Here is a 19,707-nt window from a genome sequence, read left to right on the forward strand (position 1 = left end):
CCACGCCTAGCGGTGGAACCGCTCCCGACCAGGTGGCACCTGGCCGACGGAGAAGGGGATCGTGGAGCCGATCGCACGGATTTCAGGATCAATTAAAGCCCCATAGCTTCGAGCTCGAGATACAAGAAAGTGGAGTCTTTTTCATGCATGTTAGGTTGTCTCCCTTGGATACATGGACCAAATCTCGTGCTAGTGTGCCAAAACTCACAGCCCCATTCACAAAATTCGACCGTTGACCCCACCTGTACATTTTCATTTAGGGGGCACGAAGTATCACAACTTCACAAGCCAGTTGTGTTCACAGCAAAATTCACAAGCCAGTTGTGTTCACAGCAAAACTCACAGCCCCATTCACAAGCCCGTTGAATAGTTGACCCCACCTGTACATTTTCATTTAAAACCCTCGTCAAGGTTCCTACACAGCAAAATTGCCTCCTCCTGTTGTGTTCACCACAGCCATTTTAACCACCGGCTTAGCTTGATATGCTTCTTTCTTCGTCGACGGCAACAACCAATCCCATCACCTCTTGCTGGCTCAGATGATTGTTCACCTTCGGTCCGTACATCTTCAGCCTCGGTTCGCTCTATCGAGATGTCCTTCCTAGGACTGAGTAGTGATGATGATGGCCTTGGGCGCCAACCGAACTGCAGTGTTTGTTTTCTGAATTAATAATAAAAGCATATATGTACAATGAAACATGGGTTCAAAAAGCAATGAATGATGAAGGCTGTACCTGATATAACTGATCCTTTGAAACCTTGCAAATTTGCTTGCCATCGAAGGACCAAACCTGAAAACCAGTTCCCATCTCACTGGCTGAGTTACCATTGCCCATCTCATGCACCGAGGTAACTACAGTTGCCAGAAACCTGAACAAGCCAAGGTTCAAAACCACTTCAGTGAACTAAATTACGAGGGATTCAATCCAAATGTACATATATAACCAATAGTTTAGCTGCATACAAAAAAAAATTAACCCAAGGATTTCACTAGTACTAATTGAGGGTGAGCGTCTGAAAGGCAAGAATATCCATATCCATATGTTCCAGCTGAGCATTAAAATTCATAAAGTTCATGTTTCATAATTCATAACTTGTGCAGTAGATATTGCCAACTTCGAAAAGTAAGGTCAAAAAAACACTCTTTATTCAGTTACTAGCTCACCTTCCGGTAGGATCCCACATGACATCAGTCGCCTTATGCTCAGCCACTGCCATGGTCTCAAGATCATCAAGATTGTAGAACTCCATCTGGCCATTACGATCCTTCAGACCAGCAAGAACAATGAAGCGTCCGGCAGGAGACCAGAACAATGCATTAGCCTGCCTGCCATTGAGTGTGGTGAGCTTGCACACACAGCTAAGGTTGTTGGTTGTACGCACAGTGTAGAAACTTATATCTCCATCACCATGAATAACAGCAAAGCGGTGACCTTTAGGCTCCCATGCAAAGGCAATTATCTTGTCATTTTTGTTGTCCAATTCAAAGAACTCGATTGGGATGCCTCTCTCCCTGATTCTGAACAGCTCAAACCCAGTGGAAGTCTGGTCCTTTGTTATCGCGTACCTTTCTACCTGGACAGCAAGATATTCTCCATTGTGCTGCCAGTGCATCTTGCAATTGCTAGCATTGGAAAGAATTTTCTGCCGCATCACCAGTTTGCCAGGAATTCGCACAAGGCTCACCTTTCAACACAAAGCACATATTTTAGCCTTGAACTAATTACACATCTTATAAAGAGGCTAACGACCAAATCTTCTACTTACCCTGGCAGGCTGCTTCCCACCACCCAATTCAGGCACAAAACAGGATAAGATAGGCTCGGTGGGCGACCAACTGAAATCTGCCACGTTGTCTATCTTCAAGGGCTCCTTATCAAGAAGTGAGAATGTCTCAGTTTCATACACAGATATAACATTCTTCCCAAGCTTAGCAAAATATTTATCATCTCTTCCACCACCCCACCTTCCAAGCCATAAAATTAGATTAAGAATCTGAACATGACGACTTGATAAAATGTTGTACATTTATTAAAGAACATATACTGTTTTCACCTGAAGATAGGCCATGAAATACCATAAACACCAACACTTGAACTCCTGGTGAATTCATCGGCTGTTCCCTTAAAGTCCAGCATCATTTTACCGCTCCTTACATCAAAGATATGGAGAACAACCATCTACAAGTATAAGAACAGAAGTCAGATAGGACAGGATATGGATAGAGAAACAAATCCATGACAGTCTCTTACATTCGTGTGATACATGGGACTAGGCTCATAGCTGCTGTATGTGACCAAGTATCTCTCGCCAGGAGAGAAATCGACCAATTTCACCTGTCACATGCCACTCAGCTAGAACCACATTAAAGATTGTAGAATCAGTGTAAGGACAATCCAGTACCTGCTGATCTCCGAAGCTCATGAGACACGCAAACTTATCATCACCGCCCCACATAAGTGCGCCCTGCCTATCCACCGTCACCAAGTGTGTTCCAAGAGGTGACCATTGAATTAAATCACATGTGCGGTACTGGCAAGGGGAAAATGGTTGAACGGATAAGCACATCGCATAAGTTCTACCTGTATAAATCTTACGCTATGAACTTATTGCAATCGCACTGTGAGCATTAAGTAAAAAAAAACATGTACCTGCATTTGGTACACAGGGTCAGATGTTGTCTTCTCGGCATCATTCGTATAAACTTCCCCACAAGGACCAGCATTTACCAGAAACTGACATCTGACCTTCTCAACAGATAGCCTTTTCTGCAGAATTTTCAGGATGCATTCAAATGCAAGTTAAACAAACAATCTGGTTATCTCGAAAATGATATTACAGACTGCTGTGTAGTACAGAAAAGATGAAACAACTTACTCCTGGCATGTGTGGCTTGATTTCAGCAGGCTTCCAACCATGAGATACATTCAGGTGGTTGTCAAAGTCCTCAAATTCCTATAGTTATCAGACAATTATCTTTCAATTATCTAACACACAGATGAAAAACTTAATGGAACTCGGTAATTAAGAGAGCATAATAGTTATGGAGTGAGTTAAGTAACCCAAAAACAAAACAGTGTCAACTTATCATAATCAAGTAATTATTTTTTGAATTTCCAATAACAAGTCAGAAAAGCAACAAAGTTACCATGCCACCATCAATATCAAGCTGGTCATCAATATCAAGCTGGTTTGCAATCTGACGCTTCAAAGTCCGCATCAGATTTTTATTGTGAGCATTAAGGACAGTTTCATTCTGCGGTTGCAATCGCCATTCATTTTCTCCTGCAGAAATAAATAAGATTCCAACACAAAGATCTCTTTGCAACATGTATAAAATCATTGAGATGACTTACCAGGGGTAATACCGCGACAAAGGCGGATTACATTAGTTTTTAGATCGGAAGCGCGTAACCTCCCGAAGCCAGATTTTACAATTATGCCACGAGAATTACGACGGCGACAGAAAAACTTATAAGAATTTACAAAATCGAAGTATTCCTCTTTGTTCTTCCGCGCTGCACCTATCAAACATACAGCATGCCCTATTGTCCTTTTCCTCTTATTGCCACGGTACTTTGGTGCTCGATATGATTTATAAATTTGGCCATATTTCAAACCACGTAACTTCTTCCCACTATAGAACGTAGTGACAAGAGTAGCACCATCTGCAATGGCTATTGAAATACTTCTAAAATCATCTCTCGGAATGACAATGATATCATCGACGCGATGAACAACGTTAGGCTGCAGAAATAAAACAATGACTATAAATTACTGCTACCTAATGGATAATACAATATATACTGAATGTACAAGAAACTATCCATTTTCTACTCAGAAATAACTTGATAAACTTTTTTACTATTCTACAACCTAGGAGATTATTTGCCATTACTGTTGCAAGGGCCGGACCATCACCCCCTTGGTGGCGCGCCGTATCTTGAGCTGAATATGGTGGCAAGTGAGCAAGGACCGGGTCGTCGCATCCTTAGTGGCGCGCTACATCAACGCCCACATGTAGTGAAAAAATAGAAAGGATCTTCGTGTTTAGCTCGACAAGTGCAAAGGATAAGGAAGCTAGCCGAGCCTAAGAGGACCCGCTTAGGTAGCTGGAACATAGGGTCCCTAACAAGTAAGCTACAGGAACTAGTTGATACAGTGTTGCGGAGAGGTGTTGATATCCTTTGTGTCCAAGAAACCAAATGGAGAGGACAGAAGGCAAAGGAGGTGGAGGATATCGGCTTCAAGTTGTGGTACACGGGGACAACTACAAACAGAAATGGTACACGGTGATATCGGCCTCAAGAGGCATGGGGACTAGGTTATTCTGATCAAGCTAGTAGTTGGGGACTTAGTTCTCAATGTAATCAGCGCATATCCCTGCAAGTAAGCCACAATGAGAACACCAAGGGGGGTTCTGGAAAGGCCACCAAGGGGGGTTCTGGAAAGGCCTGGAGGACATGGTTAGGAGTGTACCCATTGGCGAGAAGCTCTTCATAGGAGGAGACCTCAATGTCCACATGGGTACATCTAACACAGGTTTTGAAGGGGTGCATGGGGGCTTTGGCTATTGCATCAAGAATCAAGGAGAAGATGTCTTTGTTAGAGTTATAATACAAGTCATGTATCCTTCTGTAATTATCCCAATGTATAAGGGGTTTCCTGCATATAGTCCACCACCTGTACATGTATATATATACCGGCCTATGGCCTCATGGTAATACAAGTTGCTTTCCTAACATGGTATTAGAGCCTAGGTCTTTTTTGCACGCGCAACTCGTGCCTTTTCCGATCTAGTTTTCCCCCCGCTGGTACCAGCCTCGTCCCGCACGTGGAGGTGCTCCCGCCGCCGCGTCTCTCCCCTCTCCCGACGCGCGCCAGCAGGATCGATCTGCAGGGCCGCCCACGCGCCTGCCAGATCCGCTCCTCCCCGCGTCACCAAACCGCCCGGCCGCTTCAGTCGCCGCCACCCTCCCTCGCTCTGCCGCGCATCGCCCCGCACCACCCGGACTGCTGCAGTCGCCGCCGCCCTCCCTCGCTCGGCCGCGCGTCGCCCGGACCGCCCCGCCGCTTTCCCTCGCTCCGCCGCGCGCCGCGCCGCGCCGCGTCGCCCTGCGTCGCCCGGCCGCCTCCGTCGTCGCCGCCCGTCCTCTCTCTGTCTCGCGTCGCCAGGACCGCGACCCTGGCCTGACCTGATCTATTCGCCGCGGTCTCCCCTACCGACGGGGCCCCCAGGCCGAGTCGGGCCTCCTGCTGTCGACGCGGTTTCCTCCCGTTGACTGTTTCCTTTTCCAAAAAAAAAAATAATGTCTACTGGCTATGTTGCTGTTCCTCGGTGTCCGGTGATCTTTGATGGCACTAACTACACCGAGTTCATTGGCTTCATGCGCATTCACATGCGTGGCATCCGCCTATGGGGTTTTCTTTCCGGCGAGGTCTGTTGTCCGCCATGTCCGGTTCCTCCCGTGGCTCCCACTCCGCCGACCCCACCGGCTCTTCCTGCGGATGTTTCTCAGGCCGCAAAGGATGCGACTACGCTTGCTGATGAGGCCGCTGTGAGTGCTTATGATGAGAAGGTCTTGGCTTATGAGGAGGCTCTTCAGTTGTATCATGGTGCTCTGTCTGCTTACACCCAGTGGCTTGATGATGATGCTCGTGCTGCCGCTGTTCTCACTGCTAGTGTTCTACCTCAGTTTGCTTCTGAGTTTCTGGGCCTTCCTACTGTATTTGAGATGTGGACCCGCCTTCGTCAGCGCTATGAGCCCTCTGGTGATGCCTTATACCTCTCTGTGGTCCGTCAGGAGCATGCTCTTCAGCAGGGTGACTCTACTGTTGATGCCTTCTATGCACAAAGCTCTGCTATCTGGCGCCGGCTTGATTCTCTTCGCAGTGCTGGTTGTCGTACTTGCGCCTGTTGCCAGGCCGTCCAGGCCGACTTGGAGTTTCATCGGGTCTACGAGTTCCTGTCTCGGCTCCGTAAGGAGTTTGAGCCCCGGCGTGCTCAGTTGTTTGCTCGTGGCCGTATTTCTCTCATGGAGGCGCTTTCTGAGATTCGTGCTGAGGAGACTCGCCTCCGTGGTGCTGGTTTGCTGGAGGTTCCCTCGGTGCTCGCTGCTCGGACTTTTTCTACGCCACCTGCTGCACCGACCCCTTCTCGCTCGAGTGATCCGCCGCTCTTGCCCACTCCTTCTGGCGGCTCAGGTCGCCCCCGTCCACATTGTAACTACTGCAACAATGATGGTCATATTGAGCCGCACTGTTACACGAAGAAGAAACACTTGCGCAAGGCGCGGTCACCATCTCCAGCGACTTCGTCATCTACCTCGACAGCTTCAGCCATCGCTTTGACTGAGCAGGATATTCTGAGACTTAAGCGTCTGCTCGCTGCTTCCGGTTCTTCCTCAACGGGTACTGCTGGTTCTGTGACTGAGGCTTCCCGCACTGAGCAACCACCTTCTACACAGTCAGGTACATCCCCATGGGTTCTGGACTCTGGAGCTTCCTTTCATATGACTTCTAATTCTTCCACTCTGTCCTCTCTTCGTTCGCTTGATTCTCCTGTTCATGTCCTCACCGCTGATGGTACTCCCCTTCCTGTCGTTAGTAGAGGCACTCTTACCACTCCTTCTTATTCTGTTCCTGATGTTGCTCATGTTCCTCGACTTACCATGAATTTGTTTTCCGCTGCTCAACTTGCTGATTCTGGTTGTCGTGTCATCCTTGATCTTGACGCTTGTTCTGTCCAGGACCGTTGCACGCACACTCTGGTTGGGGCTGGCCCTCGCCGCCGTGATTCTGAGGGTCTTTGGGAGGTGGACTGGCTTCATGTTCCTTCCTCTGCCCATTCTCTCGCCAGTTCTTCCGCTTTGGTCGCCTCGGCTACTGGTTCTTTCCAGCAATGGCATCATCGACTTGGTCATCTGTGTGGTTCCCGTTTGTTGTCGTTAGTTCGTCGAGGTCTTCTGGGGTCTGTCTCAGGAGATGCCTCCTTAGAGTGTCAGGGTTGTCGTCTTGGCAAGCAGATTCAGTTACCATATCCACATAGTGAGTCAGTGTCTAAGCGTCCTTTTGATTTAGTCCATTCCGATGTATGGGGTCCGGCTCCCTTCGATTCGAAAGGGGGTCATAAATACTATATTATTTTCATAGATGACTTCTCTCGTTACACATGGCTTTATTTCATGACTTCTCGTAGTGAGGTGTTGTCCATTTATAAGCGTTTTGCTGCCATGGTTCATACTCAGTTCTCTTCTCCCATTCGTGTGTTTCGTGCTGACTCCGCTGGCGAGTATATCTCTAAGATGCTGCGTGGTGTTCTTGCTGAGCAAGGGACTCTCTCTCAATTCTCTTGTCCTGGTGCTCATGCTCAGAATGGCGTGGCTGAGCGCAAGCATCGTCATCTTCTTGAGACGGCTCATGCATTGATGATTGCTGCCTCTCTCCCGCCGCATTTTTGGGCTGAGGCCGTCTCCACCTCCACCTATCTCATCAATTTCCAGCCTTCCGCTGCTCTACAGGGTGGTGTTCCTTTCGAGTGTCTTTTTCATCGGTCTCCCGATTATTCGACGCTTCGCTTGTTTGGTTGTGTTTGCTATGTTCTTCTTGCCCCCCGCGAACGCACCAAACTGACCGCTCAGTCTGTTGAGTGTGTCTTCTTAGGCTATAGTGATGAGCATAAGGGCTATCGTTGTTGGGATCCTATCGGTCGTCGGATCCGTATCTCTCGGGATGTGACTTTTGATGAGTCTCGTCCCTTCTACCCACGCTCATCTTCCTCGACTTTTTCCGTAGAGGATATCTCTTTTCTCACTTTTCCTGACACGCCTATCACACTCGTTGAGCCTTTGCCTACTCATTCTGCTCCCTCTGCTTCTCCACCTCCAGTCGATTTGTCGCCACCATCTTCCACGGTCTCCTCGTCTAGCATGTCACCGGATTCTACACCTTCCTCTCCGGTGACTTCTTCGTCGCCACTCTCCGATTCTACTTTAGCGATTCCTCCTTCCATTGTTCCATCTTTTCCTCAGTGTTACACTCGTCGTTCACGTTCTGTGGATGCTTCTCTGGATGTGCCGTCATCCTCGTCTCAGCCTACTTATGGCTTGCGTTCTCGTCCTCGTCCGCCTGTTGATCGCTTAGGCTTTTCCACCGCTGGAGCTGCTGTTCTTGAGCCAACTACTTATCATCAGGCTGTTGTTCATCCTGAATGGCAGTTTGCGATGGCTGAGGAGATTGCTGCTCTTGAACGCACAGGTACGTGGGATCTTGTCTCCCTTCCTCCTGGAGTCCGTCCCATCACTTGTAAGTGGGTCTACAAGGTAAAGACTCGCTCCGATGGTTCTCTCGAGCGTCACAAAGCTCGTCTTGTGGCTCGTGGCTTTCAGCAGGAGCATGGTCGTGATTATGACGAGACTTTTGCTCCTGTGGCTCATATGACCACTGTTCGTACACTTCTTGCCGTGGCCTCTACACGCCACTGGTCTATCTCTCAGCTTGATGTTAAGAATGCTTTTCTTAATGGTGAGCTGCGTGAGGAGGTGTACATGCAGCCTCCACCTGGGTATTCTGTTCCTGATGGCATGGTATGCCGTCTTCGTCGCTCTCTCTATGGCCTTAAGCAAGCCCCCCGAGCCTGGTTTGAGCGGTTTGCCTCTGTGGTGACTGCCGCTGGTTTTTCACCAAGTGTTCATGATCCAGCATTATTTATTCACCTTTCTCCTCGTGGTCGGACTCTTCTTCTTTATGTTGATGACATGGTCATCACTGGGGATGACCCTGAGTATATTGCCTTTGTCAAGGCTCGTCTTAGTGAGCAGTTCCTTATGTCTGATCTTGGACCTCTTCGCTACTTTCTTGGGATTGAAGTCTCTTCTACCTCTGATGGCTTTTTTATATCCCAGGAAAAGTATATCCAGGATCTTCTTGCTCGTGCTGCTCTTACTGATGAGCGCATTGTTGAGACTCCTATGGAGCTCAATGTTCACCTTTCTGCTACTGATGGTGATCCCCTGCCTGACCCGACGCGCTATCGTCATCTTGTTGGCAGTCTTGTTTATCTAGCTGTCACTCGTCCGGATATTTCTTATCCGGTTCATATTCTGAGTCAGTTTGTCTCTACTCCCACATCGGTTCACTATAGTCATCTCCTCCGTGTTCTCCGATATCTTCGGGGCACAATCTCTCATCGTTTATTCTTTCCTCGCTCCAGTTCTTTACAGCTTCAGGCCTATTCGGATGCTACGTGGGCTAGTGATCCTTCAGATCGCCGTTCACTTTCTGCTTACTGTGTTTTTCTTGGTGGTTCTCTCATTGCCTGGAAGACGAAGAAACAGATTGCAGTTTCCCGTTCGAGTGCAGAGGCTGAGTTGCGAGCGATGGCTCTTTTGACGGCAGAGGTGACTTGGTTACGGTGGTTACTTCAGGATTTCGGTGTTTCTGTCACTACACCGACTCTGCTCTTATCTGACAGTACAGGTGCTATTAGCATTGCGCGTGATCCTGTGAAGCATGAGCTCACCAAGCATATTGGTGTTGATGCTTTCTATGTGCGCGCTGCTGTGCAGGATCAGGTTGTTGCTCTTCAGTATGTGCCTTCCGAGTTACAGTTGGCGGATTTCCTGACGAAGGCCCAGACTAGAGCACAACATGGCTTTTATCTCTCCAAACTCAGTGTTGTTCATCCACCATGAGTTTGAGGGGGGGTGTTAGAGTTATAATACAAGTCATGTATCCTTCTGTAATTATCCCAATGTATAAGGGGTTTCCTGCATATAGTCCACCACCTGTACATGTATATATATACCGGCCTATGGCCTCATGGTAATACAAGTTGCTTTCCTAACAGTCTTATGCTTTGCTCTAGCCTATGACATGATCGTGGCTAACACCCTTTTTAAGAAGAGAGAATTGCATCTAGTGACTTTTAGACAGATTGGTTTCATCCTCTCTATAAGAGAAGTCCGTCGTGCTTACCTAGATTGTAAGGTGATACCTGGAGAGTTTTTTTCCTCAGCATAAGCTTGTGGTGGCTGACTTCCGCTTTTGGATTCGTGTCCAACGGGATAAGCACGCCAAAGTCGCTAGAACGAAGTGGTGGAAGCTCAAGGGGGAGGGTGCTCAGGCTTTCAAGGAGAGGGTCATTAAGGAGGGCCCTTGAGAGATAGGAGGTGATGTAGACAATATGTGGATGAAGATGGCGTCTTGCATTCGTAAGGTGGCTTGAGAGTAGTTTGGAGTGTCCAAAGAAAGTAGAAGCGAAGATAAAGATACCTGGTGGTAGAACGATGATGTCCAGAAGGCTAAGAATAAGAAAGATTGTTTCAAGCGCCTATACTTGGATGGGAGTGCGGACAACGTAGAGAAGTACAAGGTGGCTAAGAAGGCCGCAAAGTGAGTTGTGAATGAAGAAAGGAATAGGGTGTATGAGGACCTCTATCAATGCTTAGACACGAAGTAACGCAAAAAGGATATAAGATGGCCAAGATCCGAGAGAGGAAGATGAGGGATGTCGACCAAGTCAAATGCATCAAGGATGGAGCAGAACAACTCCTGCTCCTGCTCCTGGTGAAGGAGGAGATAAAGCATAGGTGGCGGGAGTACTTTGACAAGTTGTTTAACGGAGAGAATGAAAGCTCTACTATTGAGTTGGACGACTCTTTGATGATACCAACATGTGTTTTGTGCGGTGAATCTAGTAGTCTGAGGTCAAGGGGCTCTAAAAAGGATGAAAGGAGGCAAGGCGATGGGCCCTGATTGTATCCCCATTGAGGTGTGGAGGCCTCAAAGGCATAGCAATACTATGGCTGACTAAGCTTTTCAACCTCATTTTTCGGGCAAACAAGGTGCCAGAAGAATGGAAGCGGAGTATATTAGTACCAATCTTCAAGAACAAGGGGCGGGGTGTTTAAAGTTTTACTAATTACCATGGAATTAAGACGATGAGACATACAATGAAGCTATAGGAGAGTCATTGAGAACCACTTAAGAAGAATGACAAGTGTGACCAAAAATCAATTTGGTTTCATGACTCCGAGGTTGAACATGGAAGCCATTTTCTTGGTACGACAGCTTAGGAAGAGATAAAAGGAGCAAAAGAAGGATATGCATATGGTGTTCATTGACTTGGAGAAGACCTACGATAAGATACCGCATAATGTCATGTACTAGACCTTGGAGGAACACAAAGCCCCAACAAAGTACATTACCCTCATCAAGGAGGTATACAATAATGTGACAAGTGTTAGAACAAGTGATGGCGACACTAAGACTTCCTGACTAAAATAGGAATACACCAAGGATCAGCTTTGAGCCCTTATCTTTTTGCTTTGGTGATGGATGAGGTCACAAACAGCCTCTTGCAAAAATGCAGGGAAAGGCTGCGTACTATAGACCCAAAGTGATCAAACCCTTCCCCGCACTCTACGCAAGCCGAAGCTAGGTGCACCGGGCTGCCCTTAAGCATATCCCAACTTGTTTGAGACTGAAGGCTTTGTTGTTATTGTATGGATGAGGTCACAAGGGATATACAATGAGATATCCCATGGTGAATGCTCTTTGCGGATGATGTGGTGCTAGTCGATGATAGTCAGACAAGAGTTAATAGAACTATAGAAGTTAAGAGTTCTAGAGACAAACCTTGGAAGCGAAAGGTTTTAGACTTGGTAGAACTAAAACCAAGTATATGAAGTGCGGGTTTAGTACTACTAGGCACAAGGAGGAGGTTAGCTTTGATGGGCAGGTGGTACCTCAGAAGGACACCTTTCGATATTTTGGGGTAAATGCTGCAAAAGGATGGTGATATCGATGACGATGTGAGTCATCGAATCAAAGCCGGATGGTTGAAGTGGTACCAAGCTTGTGGCATTCTCTATGACAAGAGAGTGCCACAAAAGCTAAACCCAAATGATAAGTGCCACACGTGTGGCACAAAGTAACACCGCCCTGACGTTTTTACAACTAAAATTGCCATCCAAAAAAACCACAAAAAAATACTGAAACTTGCTATCCAAACAAAAAGTTGTCATGCTTCACAACTAAAATTGCCATCCTCGGGTAACTAAACTTGCCATCATGGTTTTTAAGGTGACGCCTTAACGCTTTAGGGAGGGGGGCGCTTTGACGCCTATGCGACGACTAGGCGGACGCTTTAGGCGCCTAGGCGCCCAAAGCGGTCGATTTTCTAAAGCGAAGGGGGAGCGCTCTGACGCCTAGGCGACGCTTCAGGGACGCCTTAAAAACAAGGCTTGCCATCAAAAAACGTTAGGACGGAGTTGCTTCGTGCCACACATCTGGCACATATTAGGGTTCAAGCTAGAAGGCGAGTTCTATAGGACGGCGATTCCGCCCGCAATATTGTATGGCGCTGGGTGTTGGCCGACTAAAAGGCAAGATGTTCAATAGTTAGGTGTAGCGGAGATGCGCATGTTGAGATGGATGTGTGGCCACACAAGGGATGATCGGATCCGAAATGATGATATACGAAATGGAGTTGGGGTGGCACCGATTGAAGAGAAGCTTGTCCACATCGTCTAAGATGGTTTGCACATATTCAGCGCAGTCTTCAGAAGCTCCGGTGCATAGCGGACAGCTAAAGTGTGCTGATAATGTGAAGGGAGGTCAGGTAGACCAAACTTGACATGGGAAAAGTCCGTAAAGAGAGATCTAAAGGACTGAAATATCACCAAAGAACTAGCCATGGATAGAGGTGCATGGAAGGTAGCTATCCATGTGCCAGAACCATGAATTGGTTGCAAGATCTTATGGGTTTCAGCTCTAGCCTACCCCAACTTGTTTGGGACTACAATCTTTGGTATTGTTCTCATTAGTGCTGCAAAGTTTAGCTTACAATCTTCTTTTAGAACATGAACAATAAATGTTTTTATTTCATGAATGAGTTAATATATAGAGAGCTCATTTAACCGGTGAAGTTTTCTCACATTACAATAAATAGGGTTTGATTAATGGCATTACCTCAGGACCAATAAGGCCGTCTTCCTTCAGTATCAACGCCATATGCACCATGCGAATGTCACGGACACCTTTGATGAAGCGACTCTTTTCGGGCATGCCCGGGCATCTCACAGTGAACATGGCATTTAGTTTCTTAGGTTCCAAATCCATGAGAAGACTAGGATCGTGTTTCATTATAACAGCTTCTAAACGCTCCTTAAATTGAAGTCCATGCACGTAAGCATACGCTACACAACGAGCTGCGTAAGAAAAAGTTAGTATATCAGCATATGGAATACAATTATCATTATTTTGAATTTACTAGTATGCCAACTTACGTTTTTTTCCTTGTCTGTGGACTTTGCCAAGCAGGTAATGCCCATTCACCTTTATGTCGTCAAAGGAGATTCTGAAGTCACCAGTGAACTAATAAAAGGGAAGGGACACTGTTAAATAAATATATTGGACACACTAAAAGAGATTCTAAGTCTACAGTAAACTAATGGTATGCAGTGAGAAGACAAAATAACAATTATAGGGGAACATTGAATTAACAGGTTATGTTGCAGCTAAGCAAAACTGAGAAAAAATCGTATTGTTCCACATTTGTGGACTGCACCAAGCTAGTAACTCTGTCGTGCACAAGCTAAAGGTGATGACCTTGACAACGGGGCAGAGAACAATGAAAGGAAGTGGGATGTCCTATAATGGAATGCACAGGAAAAATGAAAGAGTAAACTATCTACAACTACAAGCATTAACATGAAGAACCGTGCATCACAATGGGAGAAAGGCTCATGAAAAAAACTAGGTTCAGATCATTTGAAAACGAGAATCATGAACAAAGTTACAAGAAAAACCCATTGTTGAACTAGTATTGGGCCTGGCTCATCTAAACTTCTGCCACTAAGGCCCGGCCCATGTGGCTGATTTAGAAAAGAGGGTCTGGCCAATGTCTGTGCACTGAGAGCTCCTCCCCGATTCTACATGGTATCAAACGCTAGCAACGGTGGGGCCTGACGGGGAGGCAACGGCAACGGCAGGGCTTGACGCTGTCCGGTGGGATCCGGCAAGGAGAGGCGGCTGTGCGCAGGCGCGTGTGTGGGTGTAGCCTGAAGATCAACGTTAGGCTATTGTGTGTTTGTGGGAGAAAATTTGGTGTCATGGAGAGGCAAGAAGCAAACAGTTGTGTCTAGGTCAATAGCAGAAACTGAGTATAGAGCTTTATCATCAGGGTTGAGCGAGATGCTCTGGGTGAAGAACCTCCTGAGTGAGTTGAAACTTCTGAGGAAGGGACCCTTGAGAGTGTGTTGTGACAATCAATCAGCTATAAGCATTGCCAATAACCCAGTTCCACATGATAGGACAAAACATGTGCAAATTGTCGGCTTCTTCATCAAGGAGAAACTTGATGCTAGGATTACTGGCCTTATGTCAGCTCTGGGAGGCAGGTTGAGATTGCTTGACAAAGGGACTGGGAACCAAGGACTCTAACCTGGAATGTGACAAGATGGGGTTGATAGATATTCGGCGGAGGAGCTAGGAAGAAAAAACTGGGCGGGCTATCCTAGAGGAGAACACAAAAATAATAATTCTGAACTATACTAATTTAACAGGCATTAGTTGGTGACATGTGCTTGTGCAGTGCTGGTTGCTAGCGTAATAATATTTTATGTTCACCAGATAATACAGTCCACGAGCTGCATGTGGGATTCACTTGGTTCAGGGTTAGCTAGCTAGCTAGTAGCCTACCTGACAGAGTAATGCTGGAAGCGAAGGAAATTCGGTGTTGCATGCGAGGACACGAGCGACCCAGCGTTGTATGCTAGTGATGCAGTTTCGGATTGGGCATATGTGGTAGTATAAAAAATTCCTTGGGGGTTGGGCGGGCCACGGCCTGCTTTTGCCCTCACATAGCTCCACTGGTGTACACGACACCACGCAAAAACTAGCAAACCAAAATTGAATCGGTGAAAAGAAGGCATCTCACTGGGCCAGGTGAGACCAGGACAACCGAGAGAGCGCCTGCGAAGAATGTGAGCAACTGTGGCATTGCAGATGTAACCTACCAGAGCAACAGAGGAGCTCCGACCTCGAGGATGGAGACAATGGTGTGTGCATATTCGGTGGAGGAGGCTCTCGAGAAGGCAGAGAGAGAGAGAAAGAGAGAGAGAGAGAGAGAGAGAGAGAGAGACATTTGAAATGTAGATTGGGTTGCTTGAAATGTTGGGTGTGGAGAAAAGAAGAGGATGCAGCCAAACCAAGGACGGACTAGAACGAAGGAGGAGGAAAGTAGCAGGCGAGAGAGCATCCTGGAGAATGAAGAGAGATGAAGGTGGGAGAGAGATTGTCGACATATAGTTGAGGAGCCAATCGAGCTTTTCAGAGATTCTGTTTTAGAACGATTTGGTACAAAAACCACGTTGCTATTTTCCGAATTACAAAACAATTTGTGGTTGCAATAAATCATGTACCACATGTACCTCTATTTCCTATAAATATTGGACTACAACTTTTGTAATAACCATACTAACAGAAAAATAATTTTGATAAGTAATATACAAGTTCATATTAAAAGACTATAGTTATTACCTTTCTCCCACAGTCACATCGGTCTTTCGGGAGCATGAATATCAGGTGCCTAGTTGGCCAATTTGCCCGGCCACATACACACAGCCATGGTTTAGCAAGACGAGAACTACCAAGACCATATTTGATGTTGGGAGGCATATTATGAACCTGCATCTTAAAAAACTGTAAATCTTTGTTCTTGGTTCCATCATTTAAATGATGCATTCATGACATGAAACTGAGAGGCCAAAAATCATAAATGACATGTATAACATTTTACTTGAAAATCATGAGTAGAAGGTGTTTAGTTGCATCACAGGCAAAACTTAAAAATTTGAAACATTCTGTGTATGTCAAAGTTGTCACAAAAATAAAAATTATACGTTCCTCCTCACATCAGCTAAATCTTGCAGATCTATATTAAACAGATTGGGTTTTAATAGAAGTCCTATGAAATTCATACGATCTAAAAATGACCTTAATATTACGATCGTATGAAGAAATGTGTCTTGTGACTTGGAATAAATCCATAGAGATACATTTCAGCATGCAACAATTTGAACGCATCAGTTTGTAAATTACTTGATCGACATAAAAAGAACTTGCATTTGGAAAGCAAATTAGCTATGTATTTTATTCTAAATTTGGGCTCCAAAGCCTGCATCTGTACTAAGAGATTCTGAAAAGGCTGCTATGAGCTGTGAAAAAAGTTTTTGCGAGCTGAGTACTGTGAAAAAGCTGCAAGTTGTTTGGTTCAGAGTTGAGACAAGTGTGAAACTGTAGATTTGGCATGTATTATCTGTAATGCCCCTAGGGGCTTAAAGAATGTTTATATGCTAATTGACCGTAAAGCAGCAACTTGTACATTGGTAGGCAAATCAAGGGCCATTTCGGAAAGTAAAATTATGACAATATGTACAATTCATAGCTAACATATAAGCAATTCAACTATAAACTCGGCGAAGCATAACCTTTGCCGGGTGTTTCGCGGCACCCGGCGCACTCGGCAAAGGTTGCATACATATAAATAGAGTGATCCCAGAATATATTACTGCAAAAGGCATGGACCATACAAAACACATATGGTTCACATAACGATGGCCTCCATCAACATATATAGCTAACCTATCTTGCTCACACAAAACAAGCATCAGCTATCCATACAAGCATGTTAGCAATTTGAGACTAGCAGTAGCATAGCATAGGACTTCTGAATCATATACGGACATTTCTATTCGTAGAGGCATTTCCACAAACAGTTTGCATGCCAACTCCCATCACACGTAAACATGAACGAGCAGGTAGGTGCAGCACGGTCACAATCTGCAATCCATACTTGTTCTACTCACACTAAAAGCAGATCACGCTTCCAAACAGAGTAACCGATTGCAGCATTGCATGTACATGATCGGTCTGGTGCATCTGCAATACAACTGGACCAGACATCCTGGTGCCGCGGCGCAGCTCCTGGAGCAGGAGGGAGGAGGGAAGAGGGCGGGGAAGTGGTTACCTCTCCGGGAAGCGACGGCCGGCGCGAGAGGAATACTCTCCGGGGCGGATAGAGGTTCGCACGAGGGCGGGGCGGGGCGGGGCGGATGGAGGTTCGCGCGACGGGGGGCGGGGCAGGAGAAAGGACCTGCGCAAGGCCTGTAGGGGCGGGGCGGCGGAGACTCCGGCCGTATGGGCAGCGCCGCCGCGGAGGCCCGGTCGGAGTGGCGGCGGCGGGAACGAGAACTAGGCCGTGCGCTTCATCCGATTCTGTTGGCTGGGGGAAACCGCCCTGAGGAAACAGATCGATGCGGTCACTCGGCAGATTGGTTGGATCGAGCAGCTGTGTAAACTGCACCGTGTAAAAGTTGATCCTTAATATTGTACTTACTGAATATGCCGCTGCTATGGATCAGCCGGTCGATTTCTCATGGAAATCAGCGACCATATCCAAAATCCTGGCTACGCCACTGACCATAGCAACACCAGCGACCCCCCAACGATCCATGGCAACAGCGGCGACGCTCCATTGTAGCATCTACGGCAGCTCGATGGTAGCCTCGTAGCAGCGCGGCGGCCGGCACATCTTATTGCAGCGCCGGTGAAACTCACAGAGGAGGGGGTAGTGGGAGAGAAAGGAGATCGAGCGTTCAGAGAAGATAAGGTGCGGGACGAGCGGACCGTTGGTCCAACGGGACACGTGCCGAGACGGCTTACGGAGAGGAAAAATAAACCGGTTTATTTAAAACGTTTTCCTATTAAATAACACGAATCAACTTATGTTTGGATGGCTAGAAGAATTATAATATCCCCAGTCCATCACCAGGATAGCTCGCAAACCGGATCGATATCGGTCGGATAGGAAAAAACCAAAACTTATAGGCTCGCCGGTTTTATAAGCTAATAAGACCTATGTGCAAACGAACCGGATAAAACCGGTCAAACCAGCCGGATTTTTTTCAACCAAAGAAAAATCGAATCCGGTTGAACTGCTAGCATGTGCTGCATAGTTGGGAAAAAGGAAAAAAATAATTGCGGCTGCTGGGGATCAATCCTTCGCCGCCATGAAACAAGGCAATATTATCAATTAGGCCTAACAACCAACTCACCCAATCAATTTAGCACAATTTAGTTGTCGAAGGATATAAACTTATCATATTTGAACTATTTTTACATATTTTTTATGGCTTAAAAAAACAGCAAATGAGCCGGTGGACCGACGGTCTGACCGATGAAAACCTGAACCGGTGACCCGACCGATAAAAACCTAAACCAATGGATTCACCGGTTCAATTACCGGTCCAGTTTTTTAAACCATTCAGCACAACACAACACATGTTAGCAAACAATCCAACGAAGGATTCATCGCGGCAGCAATGACGCAAATGACACAAGTGGCTGATGTGATATCAGCGGAGGCGGAGGCGGAGGCCATGCGCCAGGGAGGCCGGTCTAGTTTTATTCTCAATGCATTACCAAACGATATAACTTTGATTTGGGGTAATAAAGCAGCCATGAATTGGCTTTCCCTAAAAAGGAAATCACAAGCTGATCCTCAATTACAAAGTATGTGCACCTGATCTACAGCATGTTAACTGCAGTACCGTGGCGACAAATGGGTAGACAAACGTAAAAATAATACTGTATGTGGTAGAATTATAAATGTCACCAGACGCTACTAGTTAGCGTGAGATGAACACTGACAATTTTTTAGGGGAAATAAACACTGGCCTTGTGATATAGAGAGATGACCTTCTTTTTAGCTCCATTTAGTTAATCCTGAGCAGCTTCTGCCGGTGTATCGACATCCAGCAGACCGCGTCTTCCTGCCCGCACCGAGCTCGATGTGCAGATGAGGAGACCGACATGGTGCAGCGTCCATCCCTACTTCAGCAAACCAAACCAAGAACTGTGTGAGCAAAAGTAATACTCCCTTGGATTCGAACTAATTGACGCAGCTTCAGTTACAACTTTATACTACAGCATAGGTTTCAAAATACTTGTCATGGTTTTTAGTTTTAGTAGCAATTGGTATAGAATAGATAGCTAGGGACCCTAAACAGAGAAACAAAATGGAGGTACAATGTTAGGGAAAGAGACGGCTATCTTGCAAGTAGCAGCGCTTGACAGTATCTTGCACACGGACCAAACAATCCTGCCCTCAAACTCGAAGCAGTGGGTTCGTCCCAAACAAAGTCAGGGTGCAGGAATTTTAGTACTAGCAGTGCCCGATTTGCTGCAGAGGGGGCGGGTCGATGTATGTATATCTGGCTTTGACGAGGAACCGGAAAGGAAGTCGCGCATCGTGGGCGTGGCATGGATCAAGAGCACGCGCTACTGCTAACCCATGGAGGCTCAGCTCGGCTGGCTGGCTGGCTACATGGATCTGCCGAGACGAAGGAAAACAGATTAAGCAAGGCTTAATTACCCGTGGTAGCTAGCTAGATAGATAGATAGCCAAGAAGACGTACCTGCAGCGGCCGCGACGGCCTTCTCTCGTCCCGGATCCGGTCGTTTGCGGCGAGCCGGCCATGGAGGATCCGGTCGAATTCGCTGGGAGGCGGATGAGCTAAGCTATACCTTCTTGGCTTGTGGATGGGGTGTGGGAGGAAGAAGAGGAATGCGCTACCGGCCAAGGAAGGGAATCAATACACGCTCTGCTACAGCTACGCTGGGAGCTGGGTTACGTTGGGTACG

At 46.7% G+C, this 19,707-nt stretch overlaps 1 protein-coding gene across 3 annotated transcripts; it reads right to left on the bottom strand.

Annotated features, from left to right (window-relative positions):
• Positions 1 to 215: 215 nt before the first annotated feature.
• LOC123397255 (eukaryotic translation initiation factor 3 subunit B-like) lies at positions 216 to 18,865 on the bottom strand. 3 transcript variants are annotated; one of them, XM_045091877.1, is made up of 15 exons: positions 18,763 to 18,865; positions 15,544 to 15,690; positions 13,290 to 13,377; positions 12,973 to 13,211; positions 3,357 to 3,747; positions 3,149 to 3,285; positions 2,878 to 2,955; positions 2,652 to 2,768; positions 2,404 to 2,532; positions 2,253 to 2,336; positions 2,056 to 2,180; positions 1,768 to 1,966; positions 1,166 to 1,686; positions 735 to 870; positions 216 to 645 (listed from the first exon to the last, which is right to left on the bottom strand). In XM_045091877.1, exons 2-15 carry the CDS (start codon positions 15,679 to 15,681, stop codon positions 448 to 450), a joined length of 2,580 nt encoding a protein of 859 aa, XP_044947812.1. In that variant the 5' UTR covers positions 15,682 to 15,690; positions 18,763 to 18,865; the 3' UTR covers positions 216 to 447. The 3 variants fall into 3 exon arrangements, with proteins under 3 accessions (XP_044947812.1, XP_044947814.1, XP_044947813.1); XM_045091879.1 differs by having other exon boundaries at positions 216 to 661; XM_045091878.1 differs by having other exon boundaries at positions 18,742 to 18,865.
• Positions 18,866 to 19,707: the final 842 nt, after the last annotated feature.

Source organism: Hordeum vulgare, chromosome 5H, assembly GCF_904849725.1.
Source record: "Hordeum vulgare subsp. vulgare chromosome 5H, MorexV3_pseudomolecules_assembly, whole genome shotgun sequence".
NCBI classification, from domain to species: domain Eukaryota; kingdom Viridiplantae; phylum Streptophyta; class Magnoliopsida; order Poales; family Poaceae; genus Hordeum; species Hordeum vulgare.

Excerpts from the sequence above, each read along its gene's own strand:
- LOC123397255 (XM_045091877.1), bottom strand. The coding sequence starts at position 15,681 with ATGCCTCCCAACATCAAATATGGTCTTGGTAGTTCTCGTCTTGCTAAA. Across the intron at positions 13,378-15,543 it reads GATGTGACTGTGGGAGAAAG|TTCACTGGTGACTTCAGAAT; the intron begins GTAATAACTATA and ends CCCTTTTATTAG. Across the intron at positions 1,687-1,767 it reads GTGGGAAGCAGCCTGCCAGG|GTGAGCCTTGTGCGAATTCC; the intron begins GTAAGTAGAAGA and ends TTGTGTTGAAAG.